General features: G+C 47.0%; 1 protein-coding gene and 1 non-coding gene across 2 annotated transcripts; both read right to left on the bottom strand.

The window, feature by feature from the left end:
- Nucleotides 1-271: 271 nt before the first annotated feature.
- On the bottom strand, nucleotides 272-344 carry trnak-uuu (transfer RNA lysine (anticodon UUU)). Its single transcript has one exon. It is a non-coding gene; the product is annotated as a tRNA-Lys (tRNA).
- Nucleotides 345-866: 522 nt separating this feature from the next.
- On the bottom strand, nucleotides 867-17,930 carry pard6b (par-6 partitioning defective 6 homolog beta (C. elegans)). Its single transcript, XM_076167955.1, has 3 exons — nucleotides 17,567-17,930; nucleotides 15,896-16,118; nucleotides 867-4,286 (listed from the first exon to the last, which is right to left on the bottom strand). The coding sequence occupies exons 1-3, from the start codon at nucleotides 17,627-17,629 to the stop codon at nucleotides 3,346-3,348; spliced, it is 1,227 nt and encodes a 408-aa protein (XP_076024070.1). The 5' UTR covers nucleotides 17,630-17,930; the 3' UTR covers nucleotides 867-3,345.
- Between the last annotated feature and the right edge of the window lie 505 nt (nucleotides 17,931-18,435).

Here is an 18,435-nt window from a genome sequence, read left to right as displayed (position 1 = left end):
CAGTGGAGGTGCATGTGTGGTTTATACTTAGAGTCAAGTGAGGTCAACTTTATTTATATAGCCCAATATCACATACAATGTCTCACAGGGCTTTACAGGCACGCAACATCAGGAAATTCCCGATCCTGACCAACCAAAGCTCTCCGGGTAGACGAGGGAAAACCTTGTATATGGAAATATATAAAGAAACCATGTATATGGAGAAGCAATACCAATACCAAGGCTCGCACTGCACCAACAGCTGGGTGTGCTATGGGAAGGAGCAAAGAATCGCCTGAACAGGGACTTGAACCCTGGACCCTCAGATTAAAAGTCTGATGCTCTACCGACTGAGCTATCCAGGCTCTGATCTCTGCCTCATCACCATTCACGTACAATTTGACCCCCTGACCCCTACAGTGGTCAAGGGGTCCGGTGGCTCAGTTATGCTTTGGGGGGGCTGTATTTCTGGCAATGATTTGGGTCCACTTGTCCCTTTAGACTGAAGGTTACAAATCAAATCAATATAATTAATGTGAGTGATCACCTGTGACCTGAGATCTTCTGAGAACACTGAAGTTGCTTTGTTGCTATTCATGAACTGTCCAGAAGGGGGCAACAAAACACCATAGTAGAGTTAAAGGAACATGAGTGAACGTGAACCACAACGACCACACAGTGAGGCTTGCTACATATTAGTTTATTTTATCCAGCTCTTCCAATCAACAATTACAGATATACATCTATTTATTCATACACCTCCAGTTTAATTTTAAAATATTTTCATTAAATGTGATAAAAATGTACATCATATATAACATCAATATGAAAATACTGACAATCTTCATTACAAATCTATACCTTAGGATTTATCTGGCAAGCAAAAATCATTGCTCAATCAATTAAAAAAAAATGTTTAACTGATCTGCTAGTGTGTCTTTACCACAAAATAATAATTCACAGTATGGGAGGGGGGGGAAAATAATTGTCATATCGTAATGAGTCCCACAGTCACAGCTGTTTAGCCAGAAATATCTCTTCAGAGTAAAAAACCTCCAACAGGAGATTTGATACAAATAAAAGAAAAACAGATCAGATATTTAAAAAGAAAAGAGTCATAAAATGTGTATAAAGACAGGTAAGATAGATATGCTGATGCATGATTAGAGAATAAATAACAATGTTGTTGTGGTTACAATCCCAGTGTCCTGTGGTACAGTTAGAGATAAAGACAATAAATTAACGTTGACTTCTCAAAGTCTTCCATTCAGAATGCCACTCATTTTATGTTGGGAATGAAAAGACAGAATCCAACCCTGCGTACCGTGAAATGCTATAAAAAACAACTCGTAAATGTAGTTTGAATTACAATAGTGGAACGCACATGCAGTGTGTCGGTACTGAAGCCATTTCAGAACTATAATGAACATTAGTGTGATGGTGGTCTGTGTATGTTTGAACAATAGTTTTACGTGTGTGTGTATAGGCTCAGATGAAGTCAATGAACAATTATGAAGATAATTGTGTAAGTGGACCACATTTTACCGAGTTAAAGTTGTACAAATGCTAGACATCAATGAGAAACAATAGACCATCTGCTGTCAGTCCAGGCAGGCAATTAGCCGTAGCACGTAGCAGAAGCAGGAGTAATGAATAAAGGTCAGACATTTTAGCTTCAAGAACATAATTAAATGTGTGGAAGATTGATTTCTTTTTCCATGTGTGTCCTTAGGAGTCCCCTTGTTAAGGACTTTACAAAGAAAGCCACAGCTCTGATGGAAACGCCACACAGATCACATAAGACAAACGTGCCTACGCCTTTATCAAACATGAAAACAAAATAAACAAGAAATCTGTTTGTGCCCAGTGTTCCATCATGTGTGTGAGTTTCAATATGACTCAATCTGACCGGGGCTAATCAGCATTCCTCACTCCGTACACACACAGTACTGTTCATTCCTTTCCATTCGTCTTCACTTCTCTGGTCTGGTTGGCTGACAGTCAAACTACTGATGTGCAATTTAGGCTCACAGTCAACATTTAAGATCCATTCTCAGCGTGGACGCATTATCTTGTAGTGTGTCGGTATTGAGTTGGAGAGGATGGAGAAAGAAATGGTGCAGAACTACCAGAGAACACACTTTTAATATGTGAACTCGTCTAACTAGAGAGCATCAGAAATGAATAGACAGTGCTGAGATAAGATATTGAGTCACGGTCCAGAAGGAATGACGAGGAAAGATAGAAACAAACACAAACACAAACCAATCACATTCACATTGAGTCACTTGTACCCGTGCAGCAGGGGGAATAGCCCTTGTGGCGGAAGAAGAGATGGAACGCTATCTGAGAGGAAATTGAAGGGAAATACACAAATCACATTCCCAGGCAAGGAGAGTTATTCCCTCATCGGCGGCTGGTAGCGTCCCATCAGTTTATCAGACGGGGGACAGGTCACATGGTCACAAAAGGGAACAGACAGAGAAAACGACCCGATGGTCCGACGGAGTTTCACAAACCGAGTCGCTCCCAACGATCGCTGTGAGAACGATTCAAATCCTCTTTCACAATCAATTCATGAATCATTTACATAGCAGGTAAAGAGGAGGAAGACGAGGGAACAGTGGTTAAGAGCTTCTGAGTTCAACAAAAGAACCCAGAGTTGTTTGAGATGGTTTCCCCCCTTGGATTTAAAAACCCAAACTATTATTGCTGATCTCAGCACTCGATCTGTTGTTGTGGTACGGCACCACATATGGCAACTCACCCATCACACTCTGGGCTCACCTGAGGGAGGGGAGGGGCTCCGGGGGCCAGGGGGAGGAAGAGAAGACGGCAAGGTCAAATCCTTTTAGCGTTAGTGAGTGTGTGTGGGGGTCAACTGGAGAAAATGTGTGTGTGTCCGTTAGGAATGATGAAATGAACCGAGAGCTCCGGGATGGGAAGAACAGCAGGTTTGGGATGTGAGGAGTGAGCCGTTGAGCTACAGAGCTACAGAGCGCTGAGTCACTACCGTGGCACGCATGCATGATCGTTGGCATGTTGAGGAGTGGTGTCGGGGTGTTAACGTGTAAATGTCAGCATGTGGAACTATTTGGTTATCAGGATAGTGCTGAGATTAAATATACATTTGTGCTTCTCAGGTACAGCTGTGTGCTTCAACTAAATGGATGTGTGTGTGTGTGTGTGTGTGTGTGTGTGTGTGTGTGTGTGTGTGTGTGTGTGTGTGTGTGTGTGTGTGTGTGTGTGTGGTTTCCTGCTCCACGCCTCCCCAGATCTGTCTGGTCATGGGTTCAAGTGTTTGTTGAAGTATCTGAGCGTGTTCTCTCTGATTTCCAGTGTGTTTTTTAAGCGTGTCTGCCAAGTCTACAGAGTTATAACAGTTCCGTCCTCCTCCAGGCTCCGCCTCTCCATCCCTCTGTCTGGTGACGGCGTCAGCGACGTGACGTGAACGTTGCTCAGCGAGCCGCTGCTGAAACTGGTGGGCAGGGTCCCGTTGAGGTTGATGGACGAGGTGGAGGTGGAGGTGGAGATGGCGGGGGGTGCGGAGCGGAGGTTGAGGTGCGGCTCGTAGCGAGGCACAAAGGCCATGTTGTAGCTGGCCGCGGCGGCGCTGGGGATGGGTTCCGCCTCGCCGCCGGCCTCGATCACCAGGTCCTCGTCGTCCTCGTCGCTCTCCAGCTCTCCCACGGGGAAGTTCTGAATGATGTGCGACGGCGTGGAGGACGCGGCTCCGACCCCGCCGGGCGTGGAGTAGCCAAAGAAGCTGGCGCCGCTGTCCGACGAGCGTCCCGAGCTCCCGGAGGCTCCCGCCCCGCTGCCTCGGACCACGTTGTTCCGCTGGTTGGCGGGCTTGACGGTGATGATGAGGTTGTGGCTGTTGGCGATCATCATGTCCGTCACCTGGTCCAGAGACTTCCCCGCCACCTCGATGCCGTTCACTTCGAGCACCTCGTCGTTGACCGCCAGCAGGCCGGTGCTCTCTGCGAGTCCCCCCGGCACCATGCGAGAGATAAAGATCCCTGGAACCTTCTCCAGGCCCTGTGGCGTGACCCGGACGCTGGAGCCATCACGGATGTAGAAGCCCAGCGGTTTCTCCTGACCGTGCTTGTACAGGCGGACGCGGCGATGCGTTTCGGGCAAGATGTCTACGTCGATGATGGACGAGACGGGCCGGAAGTCCCTCGGGAGGCTGATGATGACCGGGGGTTTCTTCTTGTTGGCGTCGGGCCGCAGCAGAACCGCCGACAGCACCGTGTTCTTCTTCCTGGTCAGTGAGTCGGTACCAAAGGAGTAATCTGCTTCCTCTGCAAATGAAAAGGAGATGGAGAAACAGGAAGTTAAAGAGGAAGAAGCAGTGCAGAAGAGGAAGAGCGAGGTAGAAAGGCCACGGCGCAGAGCTCATTACACATGAACATATTACTCAGGCTGACACTCTGTTGCATCATGGCATCTCAGGCCTTTTGGCGTGGCAGAGCTCTGGGCCTGAGGCGTTGCTGCAGGGCGTCTATGCTGAACACAGACAGGACGCTGATTCCCAGGACTCCCCTCAGGTCACGCTGCTGTAAAGTGCCAGCCCTGCACTTTGTCCTTCATCAGCACGGGCTCACCGACACGCTGCCACCCGCAAATCAGCCTCCATATGTTCCACGCAGCCTGGCAGGGGCACACGGCGAGCTGGGACGCTGCATCAGAGCTTTAATGAGCATATGCCCCGCTGTACAACATCGGGCGTGTGAACCCTCCACAATCACAGCTTACTTCACTGACACACTGTAAGTCTGTACATTTTATAACTTTGTACACTTTTTAACTGTAAATGAAACACGCACAGCTCAGACCGGGAGGGGAAACACCCTGGACTTTGGCCCTCTGATAGTTAACCAGCACATACATGCAGCTAAACATTAACATCAGTGTGAGGTTATGTGACCTGCAAGCTCACACTGATTTGCCATCAAGTAACAAACTCAGCTGTTTCTAATGATTCTGTTCTCTTTAATCCTCCTTTTACATGACAGTTTCATCTCTTCCTTCACTCTTCCTCTCTCTCTCACTGTTTTGTGTGTGTGTGCGTGTGTAATATAGGAAACAATATCCACTTGGAGGGGTGTATAGAGACTCTGGCTGTGAGGTAGTGACAGGTATACGTACAGGTATGCACCCCACCACTCCCCTCTCCATCCCTTCAACCATAACAAAGGATCAATTGTCCTGAGAAAGAGCGACAGTCTCACATTTCAGTTCCCATGAAGCACCAGTCCAGCTTGTAACATACTTAGAATATAGTTTTTGCCCAACCACGATCTATCTATAGGCCGAGTCCGCCTGACGAGCAGCCTTCAGTCCAGCCCTGTCACTGCAGCACAGTGAGGGATCTTCCCCCGCAGACTGAACGTTTGAATGTTTCCACAGAGGTGAAGACATCGGATTCTAATCTGATGAAACAGGTTCCGTTTCCCATTTTTCACTGTTCTCTCTCTAAATGTCTCGCCCCGGCTTTGCGCATAAAGACGGCTCGTAATCTGAAGCCGGAGGAGAGAAAAGGGTGTACAGGTGTATCAAAAGGACTCCAACAACACACAAGTCTCTCCCACTGACACAGGGCTTGTTCTTACAGGGGGGGCGGGGGGGGGAGGGGGGGCAGTCATGCGTAGCGGTCAGTGACGCTCCACCGCTCATTTCAACACTTGAAGACTCTGTCTAGTCTTCTCTTCCTTTAAACCATCCTTCCATCTCTGCAGCATGAAAGAACAGGCAGGGCGAGAGAGTTATAGCTCAAGTTGCTCTTTCAGCACGTGCACACACACACACACACACACACACAGCACGTAAGCCTACAGCAAACAACATGTGACCCATTTGGTTGATCTCTAGGAAGTGATGACGTCTGTTTCATTATGAAACAGACGTCATAATGGTGTGAGCCACGCTAAGAAAACCTAACACCCGGGAACACGTCGCCACATTTTTAGCTCATTAACCCAAAAAGCTCTCAGTCTAATTAGCTACGCAGACAAACAAGCCTGTAGCGATACACACACACACACACACACACACACACACACACGCTGTTCCTCTTCTGTTAGATTCTTTCATTCAGTTTCCCCTTTAAGAAGACAGATAGTAACAGGCATGGCAGCTTGATTGGTTTGAGAGGAGAGACAAACATGCAGTGACTTTTATTTTGAAAATGTAATTAGGGCGTTTACAATCTGATTGGAAACGTTTCCCAGAGTCGTATCGGTTATTGATCCGTATAAAACTGTAAGGACTTTCACTGAGCAGTCTCCTGGTTGTGATGTAGTAAAAAAGTGCAGATGCGGGATGATTCCTTAGTTTACCTCCAATTTCTCCCATTAATTGATTCTGAGCTGACGTTTCTCTGGACTTTCTGCCGCGTCAGCTTTAGTGCTTTCACAGGGAACACACACCGAGGACGAGCAGAATCCCTCTCCTTCGCTCGCAGCCACTGCAGTGTGTGGAGACGCTAACACAGGAGTGCATTGACGCTAAATGTTTGTGACCTCTGCTGCATTTTGAGAATCTTTACGAACCATCACTGCTTTTTTAAAATGAAGCACTGGGGCAATAATCACACTCTTGTAAGCCCAGGTTGCGTGGGTCGCAACGAGCCAATACACAGACGGCCCTGATCAATAGATCAACCTACACTGAGGTGAAACGACGGCGACTCAAAACGTGAAGTGCACAACGTAGCCTCATCCGAGCGGTGAATGAAGGCGGCTGTGGCTTTGTGTGTGTCGTGCGATGGATTGTACAGTTCGACTTCACTTTCATCCTCTCTCTCTCTCTCTCCTCTGTCAATACAGATGATGACTCACAGGGGAAGAACGCTGCAGCCTGGCTGAGTGTGTGTGTGTGTGTGCCCTTGGTTTGGCTAATAATTGATTTTAAAGCAATCGGAGGTCAACTGTGTGGGAAGCACACGTAGAAGAATGTGGTTGCATAATGTGCAGGTGGAATAATGTACCAGTGCAGGTACATCATGAATTACACACTCGCTTCACAGGAATCAAACCAAAGCTGCTGGATTGATGACACGGCTCCTCAAAATCTTCTTGACTTGACTTGCCGCTATAATTTGCATATCTTAGATTTAAAAAATCGAATCCGCGGCCCTACGATTACCACGGCTCGGCACCGGGCGGGCGTTTCAGGGCCTGTGCGGGGGCTGCATTGATTTCACACACTTCTGAACGGAGCCAGTGAGGAGACAGGAGGGGAGGAGAGAGGAGACACGGGGCAGAGAGGAGAGAAGGAAGCAAAGCAGTGGAGGGGAAACTGACACAAACAAAACACAGCTTCACAAGTGAGGAGACACACACACACACACACACACACACACACACACACAGGCATGCTAGGTCACTCCTCTCTGTATGTAACTGACATACACACACATAGCTAATGCATCTCCATCCCTGCAGGCCGACACTTCCTCTGCTCTTAGGCCGCTCTGGGGGAAACTCTGGGGGAGATTCATCACACCTCCTCTTCCTGCTCTATTCCACAGACTCAACTCTACATGCCATCATAATCCATGTCTGGAGGCACCGTTGGCTCACACACACACACACAGATTTCCAACTCCTCAAAGAATCCTAATTATGACTTTTTGCATAAAGCTTGTAAAGGTGTACCTAATAAACCGGTACCTAAATATTCACTGCATTGAAAAGCCTCTTCTTCAGTTTCCCACCACACCTCTGGTCCAGTTATGACGAGACCGGATGTGTGTATCGCACAAACGAGGGTAATAAAGATCCCTGACGACGAGGAACGACAACACCGACAATCCATTACTTCCTAGGTACTTACTGGTACTCTATGTCAGCGAAACCTGATATGATAGCCTGTTGACACAACTCGATCAGGAAGGAGCTGAATGTCTGTCCTGAGCACTATCACCACGCCAACGCCCCGCTACAGCTTCCTACCGCTACAGCACGCAAATGTATGGAATCAGCAGAGAGAGAGAAAGGAGAGAGAAAAGCTGCGCAACACGCGTGAAGAAAGGGGGAGAAGACAAAATGCTGGAGGTTGTGGTTTTCTGGAAACAGTCAGGTTTGTTGATGACAAGCCTGGATATGCACCACGCAGTCGGTACCACCGTGTTCCAGACACGGGGCGATACGGGGGAGGGGCTCAAAGTGTGTGTGTGTGTGTGTGTGTGTCTGTGTGTCAATGTGAACTGGTGTGAATGAGAAAGACCAGGGGTGTTGTGAGGGACAGACAGGAGACAGGGGGAGAGAGAAGGAAACAGCACAGATACAGAGAAGAGAGAGAGGGGGAGAGACAGAGAGAGAGGGAGGGAGAGAGAAAGGAAAGAGGAGGTGAGAAAAAAAAGAAAGTCAAAGGAGTGAATTCCCGGAGGGTTGCTATTCCTGGTATAGTGATCATTCCTCCCTGGCACAGCCTAGATAAAAACAACCTTAATGCTGCTGATAAGAGAAAGAGAAAGAACTGGCTGAAAGGAGCGAGCAAGGGAGAGAGGGAGGGAGGGAGGGAGGGAGGAGGGGAGAATGTAACTTAACAGGGACGGCGAGAGAAGAGAGAAGCAGACCACAGAGCACTGGTTGGTCTCTGGTCTCTGTGGTGCGAGGACCAGCTGAGGTGTGAGACAGGCTGAGCCAAAGTCAAGGCCTTCATACGTAATGACGACGACAATTTGGGGGATTAATTATGAAATGCATAATTCATAAGGCTCCAGCTATGGCCGCGAGACGAGATCATAGTTTCCCTCATGTCATCATCATCTTAGTCATGAATTCACCATGACCTCATCAGTCCTGCCTCGCTAATAATATAGAAAACTAAAATCTATACTGTCGAAAAGGGCTTAACACGGCGGTGTGTAGTCAACATACGTATCGTTTATGAAATCCATAAGTTTGTGGAGCATGTATAGCTCCTCTGTGTGTGTGTTTACACTCTGGTCACTGCAGTAAACGGCAAATGCATCCATTTCTTTTGTGCTGACATGGGCCAGTCTCTCCTTCCTGCAATGCCCCCTCGCCCACATGGATTCCTCCCCTGTGCCGCTCGCTCACTCTCTCAGCCTTTTGACCTTTCTTCTCTGGGTCTCAGTTTTTCTTCCGCAGTCTCTTCCTTCCGTTTCTTAAGATAAATGATTGCGATTACAGCCCGTATCTAGCATCAGAGGTCGAGGATCAAAGCCGGAGTTTGGGCACAGGAGGGAGACACGGAGTGAACATGAGGCCGTGGCTTAGACCTGGGTCTCACAAGCCTGTCACTCATATATCTGAATACGGGATAGCATAGGGGCAAATTCTACGCTCCAGGCTCTGTCCTGATTTCAACATCTGGCTCTGGAAGACAACACAGCCGACCTACAGAGAGATATGAGCCAAGTACATAAAGGAATGAACCCATATAGAATTAAACCTTAGTGTAGTCTTTCGCAAAATCTGTGACAAACAACCCTGGTCTTGAGACAAGTTGACTGACGGAAACGAATAAGGCTGACAAATTATAAATAAGGAAAAGTCCCCTCTGATTCCAATTTGATCAAAACCTGGTGATTGGTTGATAGATCTCACTGGATGTTGGTGCCCTGAAGCTCATTTCAGTGCTGTGTTCAAAGCCTCAACTTGAAATGAAGCAGGTATAGAGAATGGATGAATGGATGACACATAAAAGTGCTTTGACCTGAAACTAGGGGCAAACTAGGGGGAGGGGGGGGGGGGCAGGACCCAGAGAATGAGGCAGAATTGGACGAGCACATCGGAGAAGCATCGGACTGCGTGATGTGAAAGAAAGGCCAACCATGCAGCAGAGAGAGGATCAGAGAGGCATGCAGAGATGGAAACCCTCCCAGAGATGAAGACCATAAAGCCAGGAGGCCAACATCATGTCAGATTCTGTGGTCTTTCAGACTGCATGGCAAATTGGATCAGCTGCATATTCTATGACGCAGCGTGAGTTCTGCAGTCATGAGGGCTTTCACTGAGCACTCTTTGTCCAACATGAGGAATATTGAATAACCTAATTTGAGAAAAGGGGGTTAGAGATGTATTAATGCTCTCATCGCATCCCACAGTAGGCTCAGAGCACCGTCCACTCACCAGACACACACAGACACACACACAGGAGGGCAAACAGAGCTGACACATCGACTATTTTCCATCAAACTCACTATAATATCTATTACTTTAACGTCATCACTCACAACTCCTTGTATAACTTGAGTTGTGTCAATTCCGTGCAAACCTAAAAACTTATTCCGGTGTGAACATTTTAGCTGAAGCCCATTAACGTTGTGATTTTGCTCTCATGCGCGGGATTAGATCAAATTTGTCCGTACTCGAGGTTGATGAATGCGGCCCATTGTGAGCGTACAGTGCGACGACTCTGGAGTGCGGAGAGGAGAAGGAGAAGGAGAAGGAGCAAATAAGCCGAGTACAAACAGCGACAGTAGTCAGGCAACCGTGTTTGGGAGCTGCATGTCAGAGCCTGCTGACTGAGGCTCACTGCTAGCCAGGGTAAATACGCTGGGTGGGTACGCTGCTGAAAGACGCTGAAAGATAAGCATATCAGCTATCGCACTTTAATGTTCCTATGGCCAGAGCGCCCAGCGGGCAGAACCAGATCTTCATTGATGTACGTCAGCTTCCAGGACCGAATAGAAACCACATACTGGAGTCCATTCGCTCATATGTTTACTGATAGACAACACGCGATTGTAATGTGTTTGGAGAAGTTCCTCGAAGGATTTCAGAGGGTAGGGCTTCCCTCTCCACAGGGCAGCTGCAATAAAGTGTTTACACCAAGTCTGACAAAGTCCATCACACACACTTGATCCCATTCCTTACTGCATTGGTCCAAAGTCCAGCTCACAGTCTTTTCTACTTTCTCTCACCATATCCAGTGGTCAAGAGTCCACTTTCTCCCTCTCCTTCCCCCTCTATCCCTCCCTCCCTCACTCTCTCTCTCTCTCTCTCCCTCTCTCTCTGTCTGCAAATGGTTCCAAGTGCCGTGCCGTCCCTCCCTCCTTCATTTTCTGCCCTACTCCCACTTGTTTCCTTTTTTTATTCCTTGTACCCCCCGTTCCCTTCCCTCAGCACTCGTCTTTCATTGTCAAATCTGCGCTGATGGAGTTTGACAGACTCCAGCCCGCTCTCTCTCCCTCTCTCTCTCTCACCAAGTCCATTATCTATCCTTTGCGCCCTCTCTCCATTTGCCTGGGGCCTGCCCAAAGTCCTCCGCCGGCGAGTCCAGCCAGGTTTTGGAGAGCAGGGGTCTCGGCTTGCCAGGCCCTCCTTTCTTTAGTTCTTTGAAATGTTTTCCAGCATGCCACTTCACCCCCTTAGCATGTCTCTCTCTCTCTCTCTCTCTCTCTCTCTCTCTCTCTCTCCGTTTCTATTATTTTCCCTCTCTCTCTCCATCTATGCCCCTCGCTGAGCCGGCCCAGCTCTGTGGCTCAGAGACCAGTCTGGCCTGCTGTCCTGACTAATCTAGCCAGCAGACGTGATCAGAGGCTGGCTACATTCCACCCAAATGCACCCTCCCTCCCTTCTTCCTCCATCTCTCTCTCCCTCTCTCCCTCTCCCTCTCCCTCTCTCCCTCTCTCCCTCCTCCAGCTCCTGCCCACCCCGACTAGGGGCCTCACTCTGCATTCCTCCCTCACTAATACTATTCCCACTATCCTCCTCTTGCTCGCCCTCTTGTTGCATTCCTATTACACTTACTCTCCTCCCTCTGCTTTCCCCACGTCTCTAATTACATGCCTGGCCTAAACAATGCTTTATACATTACTCCCTCCCTCATTCTGTTTACTCTCCTTTTTTACCCATCCTTCCATCTCTCTGATGAGACCTAACACATGAACCTCCTCCGCACATTCCTCCTCCCTGTCCATGAATCCATCCCTTGCTCACACATTAGGTGCATCATCCCAGGGAATCATTCTTGCTCTGTGGAAAAGTCAAACTGGAAATTTGGAGCTGGAGCGACTTTCCACAGATGATAAACCTGAAGTCTCTCCTGTGCTCCTCCAGGGTAAATCCCATCAATTCTACCTTTAACTCTACTAAGGCTTTGATGACTTCATCTCCCACAGGGTCGATCTCTCCTTTGTTATATGTCACCACACGCTCACTCACTGTGACCTCATCCAACCTTTCCCTGCCCTTTATGGACTTGTCTGCTTCTTCTGGCCCTCTGAAAGTATCACAGAAGATAACACGGGACGCTCTCACACGCTATGCATTTTACTCTCTCGTTCATTACCTACAAGCCTTGGCAACATTGCTCAGTCTACTCAATCACCCTCAGGTCCGTTGCCATTATCACGCCCCGCTGCTTGCTCTGCAGGGTTGGGTAGACTGTGCCTGTGTTGTACGTTTACACTGTACATTTCCTATTCTGCGGTTCGATGACCCATGCGCTGTTTCGTAATTAGTAAGGCGGTCCTAGCTGGGATACAAACAAACACAGCCTGATACACACACAGTGGACAGTGAGGAGCTATTCACCACTGAAACTATGAGCAATGACTGCTGTGGCCACTCCTGTAAACCACATCCACACCCTGAGGAACCATGGCTTGAAAAGTTGCGACCATATCGATAAGGACTGATGTGAACTCGTGAACGCGTGTGAGTGTGTGTACATGCTTATGGAAACGTTATGGATGACAATCTAATCATGGAAAAGTTTTAACAACCATAATAAAACAGGTGCGTCTCACCTGTCACCTGATTCAGAGTTTCAGAGAGCAAAAGCCACGGACACAAAGACAAACTAATGTCTCAAGACTCCCTGGATGCATCACTGTATACTGTGTGTGTGTGTGTGTGTGTGTGTGTGTGTGTGTGTGTGTGTGTGTGTGTGTGTGTGAGAATATGCCTACAGGAGCGACTTAAGAATTTGAAATTTGGAAAGCTTGCCTGAAACCTACATGGAAGTCATTTTCTTAAAAAAAAGAGATCCGACCTGAAAGGGACAAGAACAGATGGAACTAGTCTGAAATAGACCGGAGGTTAATTAGACTACATCCACCACTACTCATTACACTGCATGGTTGAGCTGGGGGGGTCTACTATGACAACTATGACCTTCTCCTCTACACAAAGGAGCAACACAAGGTGCTACAGCAACAAAACACATCTCCTACTACAGCAGTTAGTGACAGCAGTACCGTTACAAAGGAGTGCAATTATAAAGAGAAGAACAACAACATAACGTAAAGGCCACGTTTGTTTTCTATGGCTGATCACCACAATCATCTCACATTACACAGAGCTTAGCAAAACATTATAGAACCTTATTTTCCTCGCTGGCCATTCATTAAAAACCTCAAAGAGTTCAGAGAACAACTCAGTCAAATATAAACGTGTGAAACATCCTCCGACTGATTAAGCTCAACTAATCGACACAGAATAGAGAATTACATATTTGTTTCATTCACATTAAAAGGTTTGTGTCTCTTGATCGATGGCAACAGCACCGTGAGACAAAAAAATGTGTTTCTCCCAGCATGTGTTGCTTCTCCCATCAGTTCAAAAGAGCCTCCTGGCTTGTTAATCCACCTATGAACAGGCCTCTTCAGCGCTGCCATGGCAACAAGTAAACAGTAGCTACCTCACCACAGGCTCAGTGTCCATGCACACATTGTTCATTGTGTGTGTGTGTGTGTGTGTGTGTGTGTGTGTGTGTGTGTGTGTGTATGTGTGTGTGTGTGTGTGTGTGTGTGTGTGTGTGTGTGTGTGTGTGTGTGTGCGCACGCACCCGGTGACAATTTGCATGGGTGTGCTTATATTGTTCAAAAAAAAAAGAAAGAAGGAGTCAAAGGCCGGGTTTCTATCTGACACACATACAAATACAAATAAACACTTACAGACTCTCATACACACTCCTCCCATTCTCAGCAATAGATTACTGGCAGGTCTGTGATGTGGCAATGGTGAAGAAACAACAACAATGTGGGCATTCTTCGACGGCCAGACCACAACAATACAACAACAAGACAGTCTGGGCCTGCGACCCATCCCTCTATCCACCCATCTTACACATCTGCACACCACTGAATGAATACAAATGACAGATCAGTGAGACGGTGCTGTGTGTGGACTTGATCCTGCCTTTCAAGACAAAATGCAGGGCTAAAAATAACCTCATAAGACAAAATGTGGACTTAACTGTGCCAGACAGCCTCCCTTTCCCATGAGCACAGCCGGATCATGTTAACTGAAGAAGTAACATGAAGAAACATCCTATTCACAACCACAGAGATTTAAGACACACACACTTCTCTAAACTCTGTATGACAAGTTACTGCACCTTTCCATGAACAAACCCTGGTCCAGGCTGTAGCTCAGTCTGTGGTTCTGTCTTCTCACATCCCGTTAATCACAGCACAATATAACATGGGGTCATTAAGAGTCTATTTATGAGTACAAGTACAAAAGAGAAGTGATATACTCCAAGATGCCTTAATGACTTTACAGAAGTGAAAAGATGAGGTCATTAGCTCAGTCATCAGTACAGATAACAGAGTACCTGTCAATGTTTAATTGTCTTCAAGCTGCCAAATTGATACACCCAAATCCTGCACAGCCTTTTAAGGCTGGGAGGAAGTGGCCCTGGTGTTTAGAGGGCGTGGACAAACCAGGCATGGATGTGCGGCCCACTAAACGTGTGACTGTGTGTGTGTGCCGTGTTTGTCTGTTTTTTGTAAGGCAGTGTGTGACATATACAGTTTATATACATAGGCTTGCTTGCCTACATGCTGTGTGTGTGAACAGCAGCGAGCCCAGCGTGGGGCTTGTGTCTGGAGCGTGTAATTGAAACACGGTCCCATGCAGCGCAACACAGTGACCCCCACTAATCTCCTCCTGACAAAGTGGCTTAGCTTCTATAGGGTCATATGGCACAGCCAAACAGCTTACACACAGCACAGCACACTGCCTGGGCCGCCCTGACCAGCAGCCCCTGTGTCCTCCCTGTGTTCAACAGGTTGGGCCAAAAAGTCATGTGGTTGCAGGATAGCACTGATACTGAAGATGGATAGGAAGAAACAAGAAAAACATGTATATTGTGTACATACTGTAAGTGTGAAAGCTTCCTCTCTTATGAAAGCTGTTTGTTAGCACACACAGTAAACAAACGCTTCTCAAGCCATTATGCCAGTCTGAAAAAAAGAAAAGCCCATGATAATTGGGAAATGGTACGTTTCCGGCCGGCCCTTGTAAGAAGCAGATGCATGCAAATCCATGGATCTATTTGAAACCCAGTTCTGCTCCACAGCAAGCACTCTGACCTCCTTTCATTCAGGTCATCACAGGACTTCAAGGGAACTGGGCTAGGGGAAGTGAACAGTCTGTGTGCATTGACAGCTCAATATGGGCAAAAGAGACAAAACAGATGGGAGGTCAAAAAACATGCCATCTTTTTAAGTTAATGAAAGTCTCTAAGTTGGCTTTATTTTGAAATAAAGTACGTGTGCCTTATACAGGTGTGCTCCTTCATCCTTTCATGTGAAATTGACACTAATGTGTGAGTGAAATGTCACAGGGAGGGGGGTCAAACTCTACTTCCAACGTTTTGAGGTTTTCCTCATCAACGGCACCAGCAGGGTTTTTCATGAGCTCACCAACCCCCCAAAAAAACTTTGACTAAGTTATGTAACGCTGGGGCTTAGGACGATCAGAATTAGTTTTTAAGAATTTTGGTTACCTAGGGGCAGAAAATAAACAAAGCTTATTAGCAAGCCGTTTTCATGTTGAGCAGCCCCACTTTACATTTCTCTTCTACGCAGTTTCAATGAAACCACATCAGTATGGAAAGTACATTGTATTTGCATTTCCATAGAAAGCAAGTCTAACCAATCAAACAGGTAGTAATGGAGATGCTTGAGATCCTCTCTGTTTACCTTTCCTCTGCAGGAACAGCCTGAGCAGCGGGCTGGCAGTGGAGATGGCCTTGTGATAGTTGTCATCGTTGTTGATGGGCAGTAGGTCACCGTGCACGTCGGCGTATCCCACCAACAGCTCCACGTTGGGGATGCGATGCACGTGCTGCAGGAGGCCGTAGAATTCATCAAAGCGACCCGGCTTCGACCGGTCCAGGGAGAACCGACGGAACTCTGCCCCAAACTGTAACAGGAAGCATCAGCAAACTCGTGTGAGCACAAATCATACAAACAGAAGTGAACACAATAAGGTACACATTCATGAGGAAGATCAAGTTTGGTAGAGGAACAGACTAAACCACAGTGAGGATGCATGAATTGCAAACTTGATTACTATTCATGCACAGCACATTAACAGATATCTCTTCAATAAATCTGAGATTTGTGGTGGTGAATGACACACACACACACCACTGTGGTAGCCTAGATAAGAGCCTAGATCATCCGTGTGTACAAAACAACATATGTGGTTCATTATAAATGTGCCGGGAGTATGTTCACAGCAAAACTGTATTGTCTAATCAAGCTGCCTGTCAGAATGTTAGGTATGCAGATGTATAAGAACATACTGTCTCTTTGGCACACGTGTGTAGAACACTGCTGGCTTATGAATACTGGAACTACTAATAACTGTAGTGTGAAGACTGCTGGATCAATCACAGCAGATGCCTTCACTTCAGGCAATGAATGGCTATGAGACTGACCACATTGGTCCCATTGGTTGTGATGAGTACCAGGTGCTGTGGTTACTGTTACTAAGCACTGACAACTGACAAGACATGATCTTCAGTTCACTGCCTACCTGAACGCTCATCAACTCAAACATTACTGAAAACATCAGTTGAGTTAAATACGCTTTGAAAAAATTAAAACAAATAATAATAATAACTGTAATACACTCAGTTTGATTACATACATCAAATAAAATATACTAGTACTATTATTACTAGTACTATATTCAGTAGTAACTAAGGTACTGTCACCAAAATGTCGTGTTCTATGTCAGCAAATGTTTTCTACGAAGTACGCAACCAAAATGCCCTGTAAACACACTCTTTGGCGGCGTGTGTGTGTGTGTGTGTAATCATGCCACAGGCGAGAAACAGGCAGTGTGTCACGGAAGAAGCCATGATGAGGAGACACGCAGAGACCTCATGACACCTGTACGCACAGGACAACTGGACAAGGCAACTGTCAACGAATTTTACTTTAATATCCATTAACTTGTGTGGACTCGCCTCAATCTTCCGTGGAGTAAATTTCAGGGGGAAACCAGGCACAAAAGTTCAGTCTCCATTGGTAAATAAGCGCAGTGGAAGCTGTGACAGGTGACACTGCGGCGTCAGCTGACAACAAGCCACCTTCAAACTTACAAGCTAACTAACTTATCACATCGTGTCTAAATCAACACACGGGGCCTATCAAGCTTTTTAAAATGGTTTCCTCATATATTCAGCTACTGCTATCAACACAAATAAATAAATAGATTTTCTTGGCTTATTACTGTCATTTGTGCGACATCATAACTTGCTACCAGGCACTTAGCACGCTAATTTAGCCAGATTAGTAAGCGCAGTTAGGACAGCAGACCACACACAGACAAACAAACGGGCAGGAACGTAACGCAGGCACCTTGCTCTTCACCTCCACGGCACTCAGGGAACGGTTGCTCGGCAGTCGGTGGTTTTTGTTCATGTTTCGCTAGCAGCGGGACCGCCGCCAAAGCACACGCACACTCGCCCAGCTCCGGCTCCGGCTCCGGCTCCAGCTACTACTCCGGCTCCGCTCCGGTTACTGCTCCTGCTCCAGCTCCTGCCGCCGCTCAGCGTAAACAGTATGTGTAGTGTATCCACAGGGGGTTTCCGGGTCGACGTCCCGCCGCTCGCGCTGCCCCTCCGATAATTTGACAACGCCTGCCAGCCTAGTTTAGTCTGTAAACTTATCACCTCTCATAGCTGCGCTGCCAGCACAGTGTAGATACCACTGCTGTTAGTTCAGCCCCTCTCTCTCTCTCTCTCTCTCTCTCTCTCTCTCTCTCTCTCTCTCTCTCTCTCTCTCTCTCTCTCTCTCTCTCTCTCTCTCTCTCTCTCTCTCTCTCTCTCTCTCTCTCTCTCTCTCTCTCTCTCTCTCTCTCTCTCTCTCTCTCTCTCGACGACGATGACGCTTCAAATAAAAGCCTAATTCTCGCTGATCATGAATTCAAAATAAGAGTCCATAGTATCTTGCTGCGCTTGCAGCAAAGTAATTAAATGATGGTTTCACACTTAACTCCTTTGGGGTCAATTGAAACAGTTCAATTTGACCCAAAGAAACAAACATTAATTTAGATTGTAAGGGTATCAATGATCAGGATACTCTCGTTAAAAGGGCTAACGTCGTCCAGTCGTAGTACAAATTAGCTCTTGCATTTTATATTTGAAATATCCAGTCGTAGTACAAATTAGCTCTTGCATTTTATATTTTGAAATACATATCAAATCACATAAGGTAGGGTTTAGGTA

The sequence above is a fragment of the Genypterus blacodes genome, unplaced genomic scaffold (assembly GCF_046128005.1).
Source record: "Genypterus blacodes isolate CSIRO-AG114 ecotype Tasmania unplaced genomic scaffold, CSIRO-AGI_Gbla_v1 ptg000182l_1, whole genome shotgun sequence".
NCBI lineage: Eukaryota > Metazoa > Chordata > Actinopteri > Ophidiiformes > Ophidiidae > Genypterus > Genypterus blacodes.
This window is presented reverse-complemented; position numbering and strand designations above follow the sequence as displayed.